The 18496-nt window shown below is 40.1% G+C and overlaps 1 protein-coding gene across 1 annotated transcript in view; it reads left to right on the top strand.

The window, feature by feature from the left end:
• MYO10 (myosin X) overlaps nt 1-18496 on the top strand; it is a 214682-nt gene that overhangs the window by 120279 nt on the left and 75907 nt on the right. The window contains 13 exon segments of the mRNA XM_036845816.1: nt 455-589; nt 1999-2123; nt 2612-2625; nt 2745-2829; nt 3415-3518; nt 12329-12458; nt 13804-13922; nt 14868-15014; nt 15872-15972; nt 16084-16150; nt 16673-16765; nt 17183-17251; nt 18179-18261. Of these exon segments, the coding sequence (XP_036701711.1) occupies nt 455-589; nt 1999-2123; nt 2612-2625; nt 2745-2829; nt 3415-3518; nt 12329-12458; nt 13804-13922; nt 14868-15014; nt 15872-15972; nt 16084-16150; nt 16673-16765; nt 17183-17251; nt 18179-18261 (1272 nt within the window).

Raw genomic sequence — 18496 nt, 5'->3', positions numbered from 1 at the left:
ACGCAGCTGGCAGGAGGAGGGACTCTTCTCTGTAACTTAGCACTTTGAGCTCTTTCCCACTGTTCAAGAGTTGTACAGAGTGAGGTACGTCAGAAAGAGAAAAACAAATAGTGTATATTAACGCATACATGTGGAACCTAGAAAAATGGCACAGATGAACCAGTTTGCAGGGCGGAAATAGAGACACAGATGCAGAGAACAAACGTATGGACACCAAGGTGGGAAAGTGGTCGGGGGTGGTGGTGGTGGGATGAACTGGGAGATTGGGATTGACATGTATACACTGATGTGTATAAAATGGACAACTAATAAGAACCTGCTGTATAAAAAAATAATTAAAATAAAATTCAAAAGAAAAGTTGTTCTGTGGACGAATTGGACTGATACTGGCCAAGCTGGGGGGTTTTGTTTTTTGTTTAATTAGAAGCACAAATTTCTGCATGTTGTCTTTCAGTGGTGAAAGCGGGGCAGGTAAGACCGAAAGCACTAAGTTGATCCTCAAGTTTTTATCAGCCATCAGTCAGCAGTCTCTGGACTTGTCCTCGAAGGAGAAGACGTCGTGCGTTGAACAAGCTATTCTTGAGAGCAGGTATTTGGCCATCGTGTTTCTCGTTTCCAACTAATAGGATTCACTTTCCTCACCGTTTGGCTTATTTAAGGAAGAAGTTGAAACTCGGGGTGCTCTCTTCTCTTTTTCTTGACTTGGCTTTCACGATTCCTCAAGGAAAAGTCTCCACACACACACAGCGATGTCGAATGACCCGAGCCCCCATCGCTGCACCACGTTTGAGTTGGTGACTGAGTGAGAGGCACATTCTGCAGCTGCCTCTTACCTGGCAGCCCTTGACTGGCTGTTGGGAGGCCTCGTTATCGGCAGAAATTCCAGCCTCCGTCCACCACATCACAGAGGGCTTGGTGGTCAAATCTTCGGAGGCATCTTATGAGCGCAATGGCGCTATGTAGCCTCTCGTGTTGCAGAACAATGCCACATCAATGGCAGTGACCTCAGAGCTTTGAAAGAGGGCCATGGTGCAGTAGCTTCTGAAATTCTAATTAAAATGTGTAATTGCCCTGTGTCTGATTGGTGCCTTGTAAGGTTTTAGAACCAGTAGGGACTTTACAGGTCCTATTACTTAGAAATTAGTCCAGGGGTCAGCAAACTTCAGCCTGACGCCGGTATCCTGCAGCCTGTTCGGGTTTTGTTTTTTTTAGCCTTCAAAATTTATTTTTTAAATTGTGCTAAAATACACATAACAAAAAATGTATAACTTTCAATATTTTTCGGTGTACAGCTTAGTGGCGTGAAGTACATTCACATTGTTGTGCAGCGATCACCACCACCCGTCTCTAGACCGTTTTCATCTTCCTCCTTCGGCCTGTTTTGATAAATAAAACTTTATAGGAACACAGATACCCTCGTTTGTGTATTGTTTACAGCTGCTTTCGAGCTCTAGTGGCAGAGCTGAGTAGCTGCATCAGAGGCCACATGGCCCACAAAACCAGAAGTATTTACTGTTTGATCCTCTACAGAAAAAGATGGCTGACCCCTGACCTAGTCTGACCACATTTTACAGTCGGAGGAGACCCAAGGAAGTTGTATGTTCCCCCGGGACATACAACAAATGGGTGAAATTTCCAGGGCTGGGACTTTTTCACTTCCTAGAATTCAAGTGGGGGCTTTTCCTGTGCAACCCCTGGCTTGCGTATATAGGCTAATCTGTATGGGGACCAGCCGTCGTGGTCTCCTTGACTCTCTGTAGCATCCTCTGCCGCACACCCAGCTGCGAGTTCTCTGCCCGGAGATGGACGCGCATTATAAACCCATTTCAGCAAGTGCTGGGAAAATCTGGCTCTTGTGTAAATAAACATGATGGCCATTGGTCCCTTTGATTTCAGATTTTTCTTGCAGTTGTCTGCTTTGCCATCGGTGAGGACTGTCGTCGCCAGTTTTAGATGGACCCTAATTAACACTCGCTGCTGTCCTGGCTTCTTTCACAGCCCCATCATGGAAGCCTTCGGCAACGCCAAGACTGTGTATAACAACAACTCCAGTCGCTTCGGGAAGTTTGTTCAGCTGAACATCTGCCAGAAGGGAAATATCCAGGGCGGGAGAATCGTAGATTGTATCCTGTTTCGTTTAGCTTTTGGTCTATAGTACTATGACTTTCTAGTGGAAACTGTTCTTGCTTATCCTAAGGACCGATATAGGATATGAAACATTTCTTTCTGGTTCTACCTAGTTACTTCTCCAGTATTACTGTGCTTGACCTGTTAATTATCCTAGGAGATAAGGAACCATCTTTCTTTGGGGAAGTTCTGATATCATGTCCCTAATCTGCAAATTTGGACTCCTAACCAAACATCATATACTTGTTGTTTGAAATCAATTCTTTAACTAGTGTGATACTTCCTGGGTACGTGTGTCATGTCTGAAATTGGATTTTGATGAAACAGTCTGTTCTGTTTGCTTACCTTTTACACCAGCAGTCTCAATGTCCAAGACACAGGAAATTGTAATTACTTGGGCAACAAAGAATAGAAAACTAAAGACTAATTGAGCCTCCTGTATCCTTGTTTTGTTCCTTGACTTGCCATTGCTTTTCACATGAAGATTTATTAGAAAAAGTAAGTAAACGTGATTTAATTCACATTTTCTCTCACAATAACTGTTTTCGGCAATTACTGGCTCATGGTCATTAAGCAGAGGAAACATCTCTGAACAGAAATCTGATTTCTCTTCACAGAACCGAGTAGTAAGGCAAAATCCCGGGGAAAGGAATTATCACATATTCTATGCGCTGCTGGCAGGGCTAGAGCATGAAGAGAAAGGTGAGTGATGGGACAGCTGCAGAGACATACGCGCTAGCAGCTCATTTTGCCTTTAAACCCATCTGTGAATGAGGAGACATCTGTTTGGACTTTGTTGCTCTTCCACCAATTGAAACGAAATGTGTGAGATGACCAAAGACACTGCGTTCATTTAGAGCCAGATAACGTAGGGGGAAAATCATCAATAGAGAAATTGTGAATTCTTTTGGTTTGTTTTGGAATCTTCGTTCTTTTCTGATTTAAAGAATATTTGTGAAAAATACATAATGTATTACAACTGGTTTTACTTTTAAGTCACACCCAAATAACGCTAATTTCTAAACATTTGATTTTTAAAACACCAGTCAACACAGGATCCTCATCAGTTACTTTTTCAGTAACATTTTCTTCATCCCATCGAATTTAATAATTCTATTTTCCCTAGATGATGATTAAGAGAGAATGTTTTAATCTTAATAGTGGACCATTAGGAGCATAGAATTATTTTTGTACTTCAAAAAATAAAGTTGCAAAGTGAAAACTCTTTTAAATTATGTCTTACCCTGGCCAAATACTGATGTTGTGTTTTTCTTTTTCTTTTTGTAGAAGAATTTTATTTATCTGTGCCAGAAAACTACCACTACTTGAATCAGTCTGGATGTGTAGGAGATAAGACAATCAGTGACCAGGAATCCTTTAGGGAAGTTATTGTAAGTTACTTTCCTATTTTCCTTTATTAAAGGTGACCAAAATAAGAAAAAAAGAAAGTGACAGCTTTCATTTCTGCTTCAAAAAATTTTTTTTAATAAAAAAAGAAATCACATTTGTACTGCTGTGCGAGAATAGGTCCTTTCTTCTTGTTCCAAGTCATGGAAGGGAATCCTCTCTCTTTAGAAGATGGGTGAATGTCTGACATTCAGGACAGATGGGTGGTTGGCTTGGAATAGCGGTCAGAAAAGCGAAACAAAAAAAATCACAGGTTTGGGACTGGAGCAAGCAGATCCTCTGTTTCGGGGCTTACAATTAAAAAGTTTTTTGAATAATTGGTTCTACAGTTAAAAAGAAATCTGTCAACAATTAGACCAGGTGACTGTTTGGGTCTCATCCTGTTCTCATAGACTTATTCTGGTAACCGATTCTGATCACACAGAAGTGATCATTTTAAGACTCTGCAGTGTGGACCTGTGTGGTTTCCTGCAGTTCTCAAATTTCCCGGGACTTTGTTATAAAGTGACTGCATTTAGGAAGCCTGGTCATCGAGCATTATTAACAGCCCCGCCTGATTGAGTGGGGCTGGTAGATTTCATCAGCATGGTCTCAGTTCCTTTGCCAGAGTTGTTAGTTCAGCATTTGGAGTCAGCGGATCTAGAACTGATTCATCATAAATGCAGCTAACACCGACTGAGCGCCTACTCTGTGGACTTACCATCTCTCTGCTTCTAACGACCCTGTGAGGGTAGAACTATGGTTGTCTATGTTCTGTGACTCAGAGAGGTTGGTGACCAGTCTAACCACACACAGCACCTAATAGAGCCTGTATCTAGACACAGTCTAACTAACTCCAAATCCCACACTCTAACCAGGAGGCAGGTAGGTAGTCACTGCTTTACTTGCACCCAGATTTGTCTTTCTAGTTGTTGTCGACAACTTGGTTCTATATCCCCACTTACTTTTCTAGAGTGTTCATAAGAATGCCTCTTGGAATGGAATCCAAGTATATTTTTAAATGGATATATATCACACATCATTTCCCCACATCTAATGTATGTATCCTTAAACTGAAAATGAAATTAAAAACAGACGAGGCTATAATATCGTGATCATCTTCCCCTCAGCCTTTCTTTTAAAGATGTCGCATTCTGCCATTTATAACATAGAGAGGTGTCTCTGTCATCTCTCATTCCTTCATCCTATTAACAAAAAGCCTCCCGCTGACAGCACCTTTTGCTGTGTACCTACCCTAGGCGGCATAGGATTTGGCCCTGCAAATTGGACTTCAAGAGATGTTTAAGTATTGAACATTTTCTTTCTCAATTTTATTTTGGCGCCCTGGACTTCTTTAACTACACGAGCTTTCTCCATTTACTTTGTGATGGAAGGTGGTTGTTTGCAGTGGTAGACAGACTCCCAGTTATTCAAGTTGCAGTGTCACTGCAGGGCCATGCTGACTAGCTCACTGGCCACAGTGAGCCAGTGGGCAGGGAGGCCCTCCCTCGTCCTGGGAGAGGGTACTCTGATGGCTTCCTCTTGGGGCATTGTTTTCTGATTCACGGTTGTTTGCTCTTTCTCGTAGCTATAAGGAAGCTTGTGGAGCTTGGCCTGTTTTCAGTGATTGCTAGCTTTTTTTTTTTTTTTTTTTTAAGTATTTGTTTATTTATTATTATGGCTGTGTTGGGTCTTCATTTCTGCACGAGGGCTTTCTCTAGTTACGGCGAGTGGGGGCCACTCTTCATCGCGGTGCGCGGGCCTCTCACTATCGCGGCCTTTCGTTGCGGAGCACAAGCTCCAGACGCGCAGGCTCAGTAGTTGCGGCTCACGGGCCCAGTCGCTCTGCGGCACGTGGGATCTTCCCAGACCAGGGCTCGAACCCGTGTCGCCTGCATTGGCAGGCGGATTCTCAACCGCTGCGCCACCAGGGAAGCCCTGATTGCTAGCTTTTATTTTTAAATTGAAATGATAGGTTTTGGCATTTGAAATTTGGTCCTACGATGAAAGGACATGTCATCTAGAAAGGAAGAAAAATTTACACATGAAATTGACATAATGAATGTACACAACAGACTTATAAGAATTCTATTTATAGATTCTTAAATATTTACTTTGCAGTTACTTTTTAGTGTCCATATATATAATCCCTACATTCTGCTGAAGAAATAAAGACAATTGGGATAGATTATGCTATTATTAGCAGAATAGATTATGCTATGTTGTTTTATCATGTAATTTGTCTTTATTTCCTTCCAAAATCAAATACCATTTAAATTTGTATCTTCATACTTTAATTCCATAAAGCTCCTTTTCCCAGAGGTTTTTTTTTTTTTTTTTTTTTTTTAATTTTATTTTATTTTATTTTTATTGGCTGCGTTGGGTCTTCGTTGCTGCACGTGGGCTTTCTCTAGTTGTGGCAAGCGGGGGCTACTCTTTGTTGCGGTGTGCAGGCTTCCCATTGCGGTGGCTTCTCTTGTTGCGGAGCACGGGCTCTAGGCACGTGGGCTGCAGTAGTTGTGGCATGCGGGCTCAGTAGTTGTGGCTTGCGGGCTCCAGAGCGCAGGCTCAGGAGCTGTGGCACACGGGCTGAGTTGCTCCGTGGCATGTGGCATCTTCCCGGACCAGGGCTCGAACCCGTGTCCCCTGCATGGGCAGGCGGATTCTTAACCACTGTGCCACCAGGGAAGTCCCTTCCCAGAGGTTTTGAGATTAAAGGAAGGGAAGGGACCACATTCTATTGGGACTCAAGGACATTTGTTTGAAGCATGTGTTAAAATGTTAATGGAGAGAGATTATTTCTGTGAATTACATATGAAAATGTCACCTCTGGTATTTTCAGCTACTAAAAAAAAAACCCCATTATTCCTTTTTATCAACTTTAATGTCAGTATACTCTGGCAATAGGACCTTTTAAGAATTTTGCTTATTTCATTAAGAATTCATGTATTTTTAGAATTCCTTATTGATACCAACTGACATTAATATAAATATGTACCTGTGAGGGATCCTGAGCCATTTTAAGGAACCTGGTTTTTCCGGGGGCAGAGATGGTGAACATATGCTAAATTTCATAGCCATTTTTTCCGCAGCCTTCCAAGTTGCGCTATAAATTGTTGAGTCAGGATGAAGCTATTTCAAGTCAGTAGTAGCAACTAATTTATTTTTACTGCCTGTGTTTGACACACCAGAATGGTGGCTGATGAAATGCGTGGGGGAGTAACAAGAGTCTTTGATGAGTGATAACCTCTTCATTCTTTGACTCCACAAATATTGAATGTTAATGGCGTGCCTGGCCATGGACCAGGACTGGGGTTTCCTGACCATTTAGGTCTTGCTGGGTGTACCCATGGATTTTTGATGGTGTGAGCCCATGCATCCATACGTTGACTCCTCGTGAGTCAGATATTATAAAGATTTAAAGGGCTCTCAGCCATAAAAAAGAACAAAATAATGCCATTCGCAGCAACACGGATGGACCTAGAGGTGGTCATACTGAGTGAAGTAAGTCAGACAGAGAAAGACAAAAACCACATGATATCGCTTATATGTGGAATCTTAAAAAAGGCTGCAAATGAACTTATCTACAAAACAGAAATAGAGTTACAGATGTAGAAAATAAACTTATGGTTACCAGGGCATGTTGGGGGGAGGGATAAATTGGGAGATTGGGATTGACATATACACACTACTATATATAAAATAGATAACTAATAAGGACATACTGTATAGCACAGGGCACTCTACTCAGTACTCTGTAATGGCCTATATGGGAAAAGAATCTAAAAAAGAGTGGGTATATGTATACATATAACTGATTCACTTTGCTGTGCACCTAAACTAACACAACATTGTAAATCAACTATACCCCAATAAAAATTAAAAATAAATAAATAAAGGGCTGACTTTATATCTCAGTTTTGCCACAGTTAAAAACTTCAGTCTCGGGCTTCCCTGGTGGCGCGCGGTTAAGAATCCGCCTTCCGGGCTTCCCTGGTGGCACAGTGGTTGAAAATCCGCCTGCCAATACAGGGGACACGGGTTTGAGCCCTGGTCCAGGAAGATCCCACATGCCGCGGAGCAACTAAGCCCATGCGCCACAACTACTGAGCCTGTGCTCTAGAGCCCACGAGCCACAACTACTGAGCCCACGTGCCACAACCACTGAAGCCCGCACGCCTAGAGCCCGTGCTCCACAACAAAGAGAAGCCACCGCATATGAGAAGCCCACTCACCGCAACAAAGAGTAGCCCCCGCTCGCCTAGAGAAAGTCTGCGCGGAGCAACGAAGACCCAACTCAGCCAAAAATAAAATAAATTTAAAAGATAATAATAAAATTTTAAAAATTAAAAAACCCCAGTCTCGTTCAGTATTGGAAAATATGGGAGTAAAAGCAAATTTTATATTATAAAATAACATCATCTTGCCTAATATAAAATTACACAATGAATTACCAAAGAACTTAACTTGTGATTTACTGTGCCCAGAACAAGCCTCCCCCCCCACCATTTCATTCATTTCACTTGTTCACGACTCACCTGAGGTCCCTTGGCTCCCTTGGATGGCGTTCCCCACCTCACCGCTGAGACCCTGAGTGGATGTATCTTTTGGACCTGAAATCCGTCCCTCTTCCCTGTTTGTTTCTAGCGTGAAAAGCCTGCCTTCCTTCCTTTCGTCCTTAGCGGTTGGGATTCTATCATGTATTTGTCGTCACCACACCGCCAGGCACACACCTTCACAGTCACCTGTTTTCTATGTGCTTAATAAAGACTTTATTGAAAACATTTTGTATAACTTTGTGCCAGTTTTATAACTAAATTGCTATTTAGCGCTTCTGAACTGTGCTGAGAATTTCCCAGGGTTTTTTTTTGTCTTGAGCCATATTGTTGAGAAAAGATAATTATAAGGAGGCTTAACAACAGTGTAAACCTACTATATTTCAATAAAAATTTTTTTAAAAAGAAGGCTTAAAGGGGCTACTCTTGCCAAAGGGGTGGAGATTGCTACTAAAAAGACTGTAAATAGGACAGTAGGAGACAATGAGTGGAGACTTGCTGGCGGGTTTAGCCGCTGCGCCCACGCTGGCAATAATTGTTTGCAGCCATTAAATTACCCCATGGTCTGATTAATGCAGTTGCCACTTGTCACCACACTCCTAACTAATTAACTAATTCGCTTAGAGTTAAACTTGAAAGTGAAGAAGTCACAAATTTGTTCATACAGTGAGCCCATTTTATTCACTTGCTTTCATATCTCCATATGTAATCTTGGTCTGTATTTTCAGAACTTAACCAAGAATTTTTTTCACAGATTATCTTTTGATATTTTTCATTCTACAGTTTGAAATTGTCTGCTACTGGGAACTAATGTTTTGAAGATCCTTTTTTTTTTTTTTTTTTACACAGGTATAGAGGAGATTTTTTTTTTTCTTTAGTTGAAGTGTAGTTGATTTACAATGTTGTGTTAGTTTCTGGTGTACAGCAAAGTGATTCAGTTGTACATATATAATATATTCTTTTTTGTGTTTTCCGTTATGGTTTATTACAGGGTATTGAAGATGGTTCCCTGTGCTGTACAGTAGGACCTTGTTTATCTATTAGTTTGTATCTACTAATCCCAAGCTCCCACTCCAACCCTCCCCCACGCCCTCCCCCCTTCCCCGCACCCGTGGCAACCACCAGTCTATGGAAGATCTTACTTCTTTAGTGCTATATAGAGTCCAGGCAGGTGACTTAAACTGAAAATTTTCATTTCTGTGGTCATCCTAAAATGAGCTTAGAAAATTTTCATAAATTAGTGTTGAATACGTCTTGTGATACATGAGGAAAACTTTAGTCATAGAAAGGGAAAATATTAACTTTTTCACAGCATAGGTGCTTTATAATTATTTTGCTGAGGTCTGATTTGGTCCTTACCACTGTTTTAAAAGTCTTGAGCATAAGAAATAATCTGTATTTCTTAGCCATATTTTTTTGCTTTTAGAATAAGTAAATTTGAATAATTATTTTCCTGTAGGCTTTTAAAGATTGATAAACACTAGGCTAATAGTTCCTCTTCTTTGTGTCAGTTTCTGTCTGTACCCAAGAAATGATAGTCTTCTCTACCTTGGTTAAACAATTCATTGTCTTTTAATTTTTTGTAGTCAATTTTATTGCGTTATAATGTACCTATAATAAAATGCCGTCATGGAAAGTGTATAAAGTGAATTTTTAATTTATGCACCCATATACCCACAACCACAGTCAAACCGAAGGACAGTTCTACACCCTAAAGGTTGCTTGTCCCCCTTCCTAGACAATCCCAGCCCCAGCCCCGGCCCTAGGAAACCTAGGAAAGTGTGTCTTTTCTAGAGTTTCCTGTAAATGAAATCATACAGAATCTATTTTCCTGTGTCTAGCTTCTTTCACTCATCCAAACCACACATCACTCAATTCTTTCTTTTTCTGGTGAGTAGTATTCCACTGAATAGACAGCAATCTATTTACCCATTCATCCATTAAGAGACTTGTTTGTTACAGTAAAAACATGTCAACAACATTAAAAGACATCATCGAATGCAATGTCCATTAACCTACCAGCAGTAACATGGCAACTATTTTTAATTTTGTAGATTTTCTTCCCAGATGATTTTCTTGAAAAAATTAGTTACAAAAATAATTTTTTTACTTTTTGTATACAGCTATCATAAATATCGTTTCTATATAATGTTCATAATTTCCTTTAAAAACTATATACTGTTCTAACAAGTTCATTTGTTATATTGGACTTGTCTGATTGTAGGAGAGCTAGATTTTTTTTTCTCTCTGAAAGTGTTGTTAAGAAAACACTGTAGTGAATAGTTTACAAAACTTTCTTTCCTGTTGAGATTTTCCCAGAACAAATCTCCAGTGTTGCAGTGAAGGGAGATTACACAGGAGATGGACTTTCTAAGGACATAAAAAGAAAAAATCATAGAGCTGGATAGACAGTAAGTTCCTAGACTTTGGGTTCATCAGGCCTGACTTTGAATCTTGGTTGTGTAACCCTGAGAAAGTTAAGTAACCTCTCTGAACATTATAAGATTATGTACATATGTGGCCCAGCACAGTGCTGCCCCATAATCTTGTTTTCCAAAAAGATTATACTAACTTATACTACCAGTGACCAGTGCATATATACCTCACTTTCACCCATTTTATCATTCAGAAAAATTTTTGCTAATTTAATAGAAGTTATCTCATTTTCTTCAATTTGTGCATGTTGGATTTCTAGGAAGGAAAACATTTCTCTGTGGATTTGCATTTCCTCTTACAAGAAGTGCCTATTTTATTTTCATTGCTCATGTGTCTCTTAATATAGCTATTGCTCCTTGCCTTACAATTTTTTTCTTTTAATTCTGTTTCCCTGTCTGTTGTTTTTGCCCTTTGTTTCTGGCTTTGTTTTTTTCCTTGTAAAGAAATTAAACTCTTCACATTTTAAAATCAGTCATTTCCTTTTGCAGTTTCTATGGCTTCAAAGGGCTGTGTGGCTTCCTTCTTCCCCATCTCCTGTGGTCATTGTAACAATTATGGGTCCGAGTTCTCTTTGTAGCTTATGTTCATCAGTATAGCCAGCGATTCTGGCCTCAGTTGTGCGTTCACGCGTGTGTGCGGTGTGTGTGTTGGAGGTGGGGTATTTAGCTCTTTTTCTGATGAGAATATGGCTCCCAACTCATAAGAGAAAATGAGCAAATCTTAGATCTGATTCAGAAGATGCCTGGCTTCAGCTTAGATACTTGTTGGGGAACAAAGCCCCTGTAGGTGCCTGTTTATTTTTATTTTTCCCAAATCAGCATTATGTTAACTTCCATTTAGTATCCAGAGGCCAAAGTAAGACTTGAAAAATCCTTTGGAGAAATGGAAAATAGCGATGTGATGACTGTTCAGGGAAGACAGATCTAGATCCACTCAGGTTTTCCGTCAGCATCTCTTATAAAAGGAACAGTAGACTCTCCTATCTGTCCAGCCCCTGATAGAGAATTTCATTCCACCTACTGCCTTTAAAATTAAGACAAGTCCCCAAAGTTTACACTAGAGGTGTCTCATGAAGTATCCCCCCCACCACCATTTTTTATGTGTAGGAAAATAATAAATGTTCCATTACATTTTGATACATGTAGAAAAAGTATTTCTTTGTCACCATCATTACTGTGACTCTGGGGTAATTCTTTTGTGGCATAAATAGGAATCTTGTATGTAAAGCAGGTATTTACTTTTATCTTACTGATTGGGTTATCTCTAAGTATTCTACAATTCTTTCTTAATGTCACGCTTTTCTTTTATGTGTACCCGTGTAAAGTCTTTATCATTTAAAAGTGAGGGGGCGGGACTTCCCTGGTGGCGCAGTGGTTAAGAATCTGCCTGCCAATGCAGGGGACACAGGTTCGAGCCCTGCTCCAGGACGATCTCACATACCCCAGAGCAACTAAGCCCGTGCACCACAACTACTGAGCCTGCGCTGTAGAGCCCGTGAGCCGCAACTACTGAGCCTGCGTGCCACAACTACTGAAGCCCATGTGCCTAGCTCCCGTGCTCCACAACAAGAGAAGCCACTGCAATGAGAAGCCCGCTTGCTGCAACTAGAGAAAGCCCACATGCAGCAACAAAGACCCAACGCAGCCAAAAATAAATGAATTAATTAATAAATTTTTAAAAAATCTTTAAAAAAGGGGGCATACATCTATTTCTTGCTTTCTTGCCTTGAGAATAATACTTAATAACTTTACTGAGTAATGAGCATTTTTCATTTTCTTTAGTATGAAAACAGATTAAAAATTAAATACCTTATTTTCTTCTAGACGGCAATGGAGGTAATGCAGTTTAGCAAGGAAGAAGTTCGGGAAGTTTTGAGATTGCTTGCTGGTATATTACATCTTGGGAACATAGAATTTATCACTGCTGGTGGAGCACAAGTTTCCTTCAAAACAGGTAAGATTGCTCCTCCCGCCTTTACTTCCTTGACTTTTGCCTCATAGGAAACATAGATCTAAAATCCTTACTATCTGGCCTTTAACAGAAAAAATTTTTCGAGCCCTTGAATAAGAGCTACAGAACTTTGTATCTGATGTGAACGGTCAGCTAATAAAGGGTCAAAGCATCTGACAAGTGATTACTGGCTGTGTTCTCAAGTTTACTAAGAAAGAAGGACAGTGGGCCCAATAAGAGGAAATAGGAGCGACAAGAATTGGATGTAGGAGAAATGTTATGAATCAGGCATAAGTGTTGCCGTAGCTATTCATGGTTATTGAAGGCTGCCATAGTGGAATGGTTAAGACCATTAGTTTTCAAGCCAGAGTGATTGGTTCGTAGCCCAGCTCTGCCACAAGCTGTTTCCTCGGGTTACTTATCCCTTCAATACTTGTGACTTCTCATCTGTGAAGCGCACGACAGAGACGTGTTGTCAAGATTGAGTTAATATACACATAACAATATCAGTTATCTTCCTAGAGTGATTTATTTTTTAAACTTTTCTGATAGACGCAGTGGATAAGGGCGTGGAGGCTGGGAATTGGATGAGTTGAAGTTCAGAGTAGCCCTAGAGTTGCCCAGGGCTGAGGCCTGTCATTCTCAAACGTGTTTGGTCCCAGTGCCTCTTAATAACTTTAAAATCACAGAGAATTCTGAAGAGCTTTTGTTCCTGTGGGTCATATCTGTTGATGTTTACTGCATTAGAAATGAAAACAGAGGCAGTTTAAAAAAAATAAATTCGCTCTAAAATAACCATAATAAACCCATTGCATATATTACAATAAATACCATTATTTTATTTGAAAGACCATCTTCCAAAACAAACCAAAACAAATCAGTGAAGACTGACATTGTCTAACGATTTTGTAAATTTTTACAATATCTGATATAACAGAGGACAGCTGGATTCTCCTGCTTCTGCCTTCAGTGTGTTGGGCTACCTTATGTCATGTAGCTTCTGGAATATTCTTCTGTATACTGGTGAGGGAATGAGAGTGAAAAATCAAATAACATCTTAAGTCTTATTATTGAAATAGTTATGACCTTGCGAACCTCTTGAGGGTCTTGGGGAACCCGCCTCGGGGTCTTTGGACCATACTTGGTCCAAGCACCAGGTTCTTTGCTGTAAACCTAAGACTTATTAAAGGAGTGAATAACCTACCAGTAGAACGTGTGTCCTATAGGTCTTGCCTGAGGGACTTAGGAATATTCTCTGCTTTACCGTGTCGCTCTGTGGAGTTGGCTTTGCTCCCATTCGGGGTCCCATGGCCTGTGTGTCCACGTTTGCCTTGTCCTTCCTCCCCAGCCTTGGGCAGGTCTGCAGAGTTACTTGGGCTGGACCCAGCACAGCTCACAGACGCCTTGACCCAGAGATCCATGTCCCTCCGGGGGGAGGAGATCCTTACGCCTCTCAGCGTTCAACAGGTACGCGTGTGGCCCTCAAAGCAACTTTTAAAGATGCTCCTGGATCTGCAGATCTGTGGCTTTGATTCGAATAAGTAGCTGCAGTGAACCATTTGAATGAGTTTGGCTCAGGATCAAAATAAAGAAGACATCCATACTGAGGGGAATAGACAAAGTGGTTCAGTTGTCTTCTTAGAGACAGTGTAGCAGAGTCATTAGGAGAAATGGGCCTGATGGACATTTCCCGAGTTTGCGTCTTGCCTCTTAGGCTTATTATATTTTGTTCTTGGGAAATTTATTCACTGTGCCTCAGTTTCCTCCTCTGTAAGACAAGGATAATTATACCTAATTCATAGGATTCTAGTAAGGATGATAATAAAAAAATATATGCTAAATGCTTAATGACTGGTGCAGAGTAAGAATTTAATAAACAGCTGTAATAATAATAATTATTATTATTAATGAAAACAATGCAACAGTATGTTGTATTACTTATTTTTGCTTCTGCTACTGCCTTGAGCCTCTTATATGTGCTAGCCCATCTCATAGCTGTTTCTTGACTGGATAAGTAAAAATGCTAAGCATGCCATGAAGAAAACTTTTATGTGTACAGAGTAAAATATGAGAAGATGATAATGAGAGAGGTCAGGTCTTAATTATTGTTTTAAACCTGATAAAATTTGTAGCTACGGGTTCAGATCCTTTCTTATAACTCAGTATATAAAGTTGAATTTGAAAGCCTGGTACTTCAAGGAATTCTTGGTGAATCCTGCTGTAAAGTAAATAAGCAAGCTCCAGGTTACCCTTTCTTTAGACAGCTGTGTTTGCCTAGATGGTATTGGCTTACTTGACATGGGGTGCTAGATGTTGAGTGAGTGTGTCTTCCAAGTGGGGCGGGGATGGACTAGCCTGTCTGGGCTGCCTGGGGTCATCTGGGCACCGTGGCCCTGTCTCCTCAACCCACAGGCAGTAGACAGCAGGGACTCCTTGGCCATGGCACTTTACGCACGCTGCTTCGAGTGGGTGATCAAGAAGATCAACAGCAGGATCAAAGGCAAAGATGACTTCAAATCTGTTGGCATCCTTGACATCTTTGGATTTGAAAACTTTGAGGTATGCTTCCAACAAGTGGGATAATCTTAAGCAAACCTCTTGAAATGAACATGGATATGTTTCTCTGCAGATTTTTTTTTTGCCTTTTTAAAAAAATGTTTTATTGGAGTATGGTCGATTTACAATGTTGTGTTAGTTTCTGCTGTACAGCAAAGTGAATTAGTTATACATATACATATATCCACTCTTTTTTAGATTCTTTTCCCATATAGGTCATTACAGAGTATTGAGTAGAGTCCCCTGTGCTCTACAGTAGGTCCTTACTAGTTCTCTATTTTATATATAGTAGTGTGTATATGTCAATCCCAATCTCCCAATTTATCCTTCCCCCCCTTTCCCCCATGGTTGCCATAAGATTGTTTTCTACATCTATGTCTATTTCTGTTTTGTAGATAAGTTCATTTGTACCATTTTTTTTTTTTAGATTCCACATATAAGTGATATCATATGATATTTGTCTTTCTCTGTCTGACTTACTTCACTCAGTATGACAATCTCTAGGTCCATCCAAGTTGCTGCAGATGGCATTGTTTCATTTTTTTTTTATGGCTGAGTAATATTCCGTTGTATATATGTACCATGTGTTCTTTATCCATTCCTCTGTCGATGGACACGTAGGTTGCTTCCATGTCCTGGCTATTATACATAGTGCTGCAGTGAACATTGGGGTGCATGTATCTTTTTGACTTATGGTTTTTTCTGGATATATGCATAGGAGTGGGACTGCAGGATCATATGGTAGCTCTATTTTTAGTTTTTTTAAGGAACCTCCATACTGTTCTCCATAGTGGCTGTTTGGCCTCTTCATGTAATAGTGAGGGCTCTAAAGACACTTGTTGAATGGTTTCCCCCCTTAGGTGAATCACTTTGAGCAGTTCAATATAAACTATGCAAATGAGAAACTTCAGGAATATTTCAACAAGCATATCTTTTCTTTAGAACAACTGGAATATAGCAGGTAAGCACTCATCAAATTCCATTTCAAATTTTTTAAGAAAATGAGCCCCTACATTGGATAGTTTTGAAGCTATATTTTACTACAACCTGGCCCTTTTTAATCTTTGTACAGAGAAGGCTTAGTGTGGGAAGATATTGACTGGATAGACAATGGAGAATGCCTGGACTTGATTGAGAAGGTAACACACTGTTGAAGAATTGTTAACAGTCCCAAGGGTGTCCAGCTGGGCTGATTCATATTTATGGGAACAAAAGAGCTTGTACTAACACGTACATCAAAGATGTGAATGTTTAGAGCACAATGGACCGTTTGGAAGCACACATGTAAATGTGCAAGGTTGAATTTAAATACTTGGCTGCTTCAAACCCATTGTCTCGTTGAAGTCAATATTTTAAGAATCAACAGTGTGCAAATTGGCTTCCCATAGATTTTAAGTCATCATCAAAAACTCTGCAGTTCCGATAGTGGATTGATTGGCCAGTTGTAAAAGTTTTGTCCACCAAATTGCAGGGGGTTCAGATTTTTTAGTATGGAATGAACTAGATTTCTTAATAGTGTGTCACTCTGAATTTTCCAATCTGAGAAGTTATTATGCCCTTTTGACCACTTACTTGATAGAGAGTAGAGAGGAAAGGAGCTGTAAAAATATACAGAGCCAAAAACTTCTAATTCATATTTAACCTTTTTTCCCCTCTTCTAGAAACTTGGTCTCCTAGCCCTTATCAATGAAGAAAGCCATTTTCCTCAAGCCACAGACGGCACCTTATTGGAGAAGTTACACAATCAGCATGCTGTATGTCCAAACCTGCCAATTCCTCCTTGTGTCTGAATAGCACATCTGTGGATTAAGATGTGACACCTGACAGATTTCGGTGCTGTTGACCCTACTGTGCCTCCCACAGTGAATTTTTTTTTCCTCAAACAAAAGCTTTTCTCTGCTATAACTAAATGGAAATAAGCCAAAGACATAGATTGTAGGCTACTTGTCAGAATATGCCCATGTTTAGCTCAAGTATAAAATTTAACATTTTTAACCTGCCGTAATGACACAGACCAGAGTTGCCTGGTTTTGATGAAGTGCATCACACGACGTGTCCTAAACCTCTGATAGGGCGTGGATTTTGCAATTGTTTTCACTGTCAGTTATAGTTATACTGTCAGGAAATCAGTGAGTGAATTTAGGCATTTCTATTTTTTTTTTTTTTTTTAGAATAACCACTTTTACGTGAAGCCCAGAGTTGCAGTCAACAATTTTGGAGTGAAACACTATGCTGGAGAGGTAACTCCCTTTTTTTTTTTTAATTTATTTTATTGATGTATAATTGATTTACAATGTTGTGTTAATTTTTGCTGTACAGCAAAGTGATTCAGTTATTATATTCTTTTTCCATTATGGTTTATCACAGGATATTGAATATAGTTCCCTGTGCTATACAGTAGGACCTTGTTGTTTATTCATCCCATGATGTTGTTAATCCCAAACTCCCAATCCAACCCTCTCCCACTCCCCCCCCCGACCCTTGGCAACCACAAGTCTGTTCTCTAAGTCTGTGAGTCTGTTTCTGTTTCGTAGATAAGTTCATTTGTGTCATATTTTAGATTCCACATGTAAGTGATATCATATGGTATTTGTCTTTCTCTTTCTGACTTCACTTAGTATGATAATCTCTAGGTCCATCCATGTTGCTGCAAATGGCATTATTTCATTCTTTTACTACAAATAGCTGAGTAGTATTCCATTGTATATATGTACCACATCTTCTTTATCCATTCCTCTGTCAGTGAACATTTAGTTTGCTTGCATGTCTTGGCTATTGTAAATAGTGCTGCTGTGAACATAGGGGGTGCGTGTATCTTTTGAACTAGAGTTTTGTCCGGATATATGCCCAGGAGTGGGATTGCTGGATCACGTGGCATCTCTCTTGTTAGTTTTTTGAGGAACCTCCATACTGTTTTGTATAGTGGCTGCATCAGCTTAGTGTAGGAGGGTTCCCTTTTCTCCACACCCTTGGAGAGGTAACTTCTTAATCAAGATCCTTGCTGATATTTGCCCATTTCGTATTTAGAGAATAGTAATTTCAGAAGCCAGTCATAAATATATTGAACTAACATCTCTTCACGGACCCAGCTTTTAAAGGGGATGCTTATGGCCTGAAATGATTCTTTTGATCAGTTCTGCCTTCTCTTGTTTATTTTGGAAAACCAGGTGCAGTATGACGTGCGGGGCATCTTGGAGAAGAACAGAGATACCTTCAGGGATGATCTTCTCAACTTGCTGAGGGAAAGCCGGTGCGTCAGTCTCCTCCCCGAGATGTCAGACTGATGTTTGTGCAGATGCTTTTAATTCACGAATATAGAAAAAATTAATGTGCGGGCAATTGATTTATCATCTTCTTCCCCGGGCAATATTTCATCAATAAAGTGATCCGAGAGATAGAAAATGGTACTAGCGGTAGTGACTACCATTTAATGAGGTAGCATTGGAATAGTAAATCCATCATGTTATGCAGGTGAGGAAATTAAG

The sequence above is a fragment of the Balaenoptera musculus genome, chromosome 3 (genome assembly GCF_009873245.2).
Source record: "Balaenoptera musculus isolate JJ_BM4_2016_0621 chromosome 3, mBalMus1.pri.v3, whole genome shotgun sequence".
Lineage (NCBI taxonomy): Eukaryota > Metazoa > Chordata > Mammalia > Artiodactyla > Balaenopteridae > Balaenoptera > Balaenoptera musculus.
Note: the sequence above shows the minus strand (reverse complement) of the source record. Positions and strands in the feature narration are given on the sequence as shown.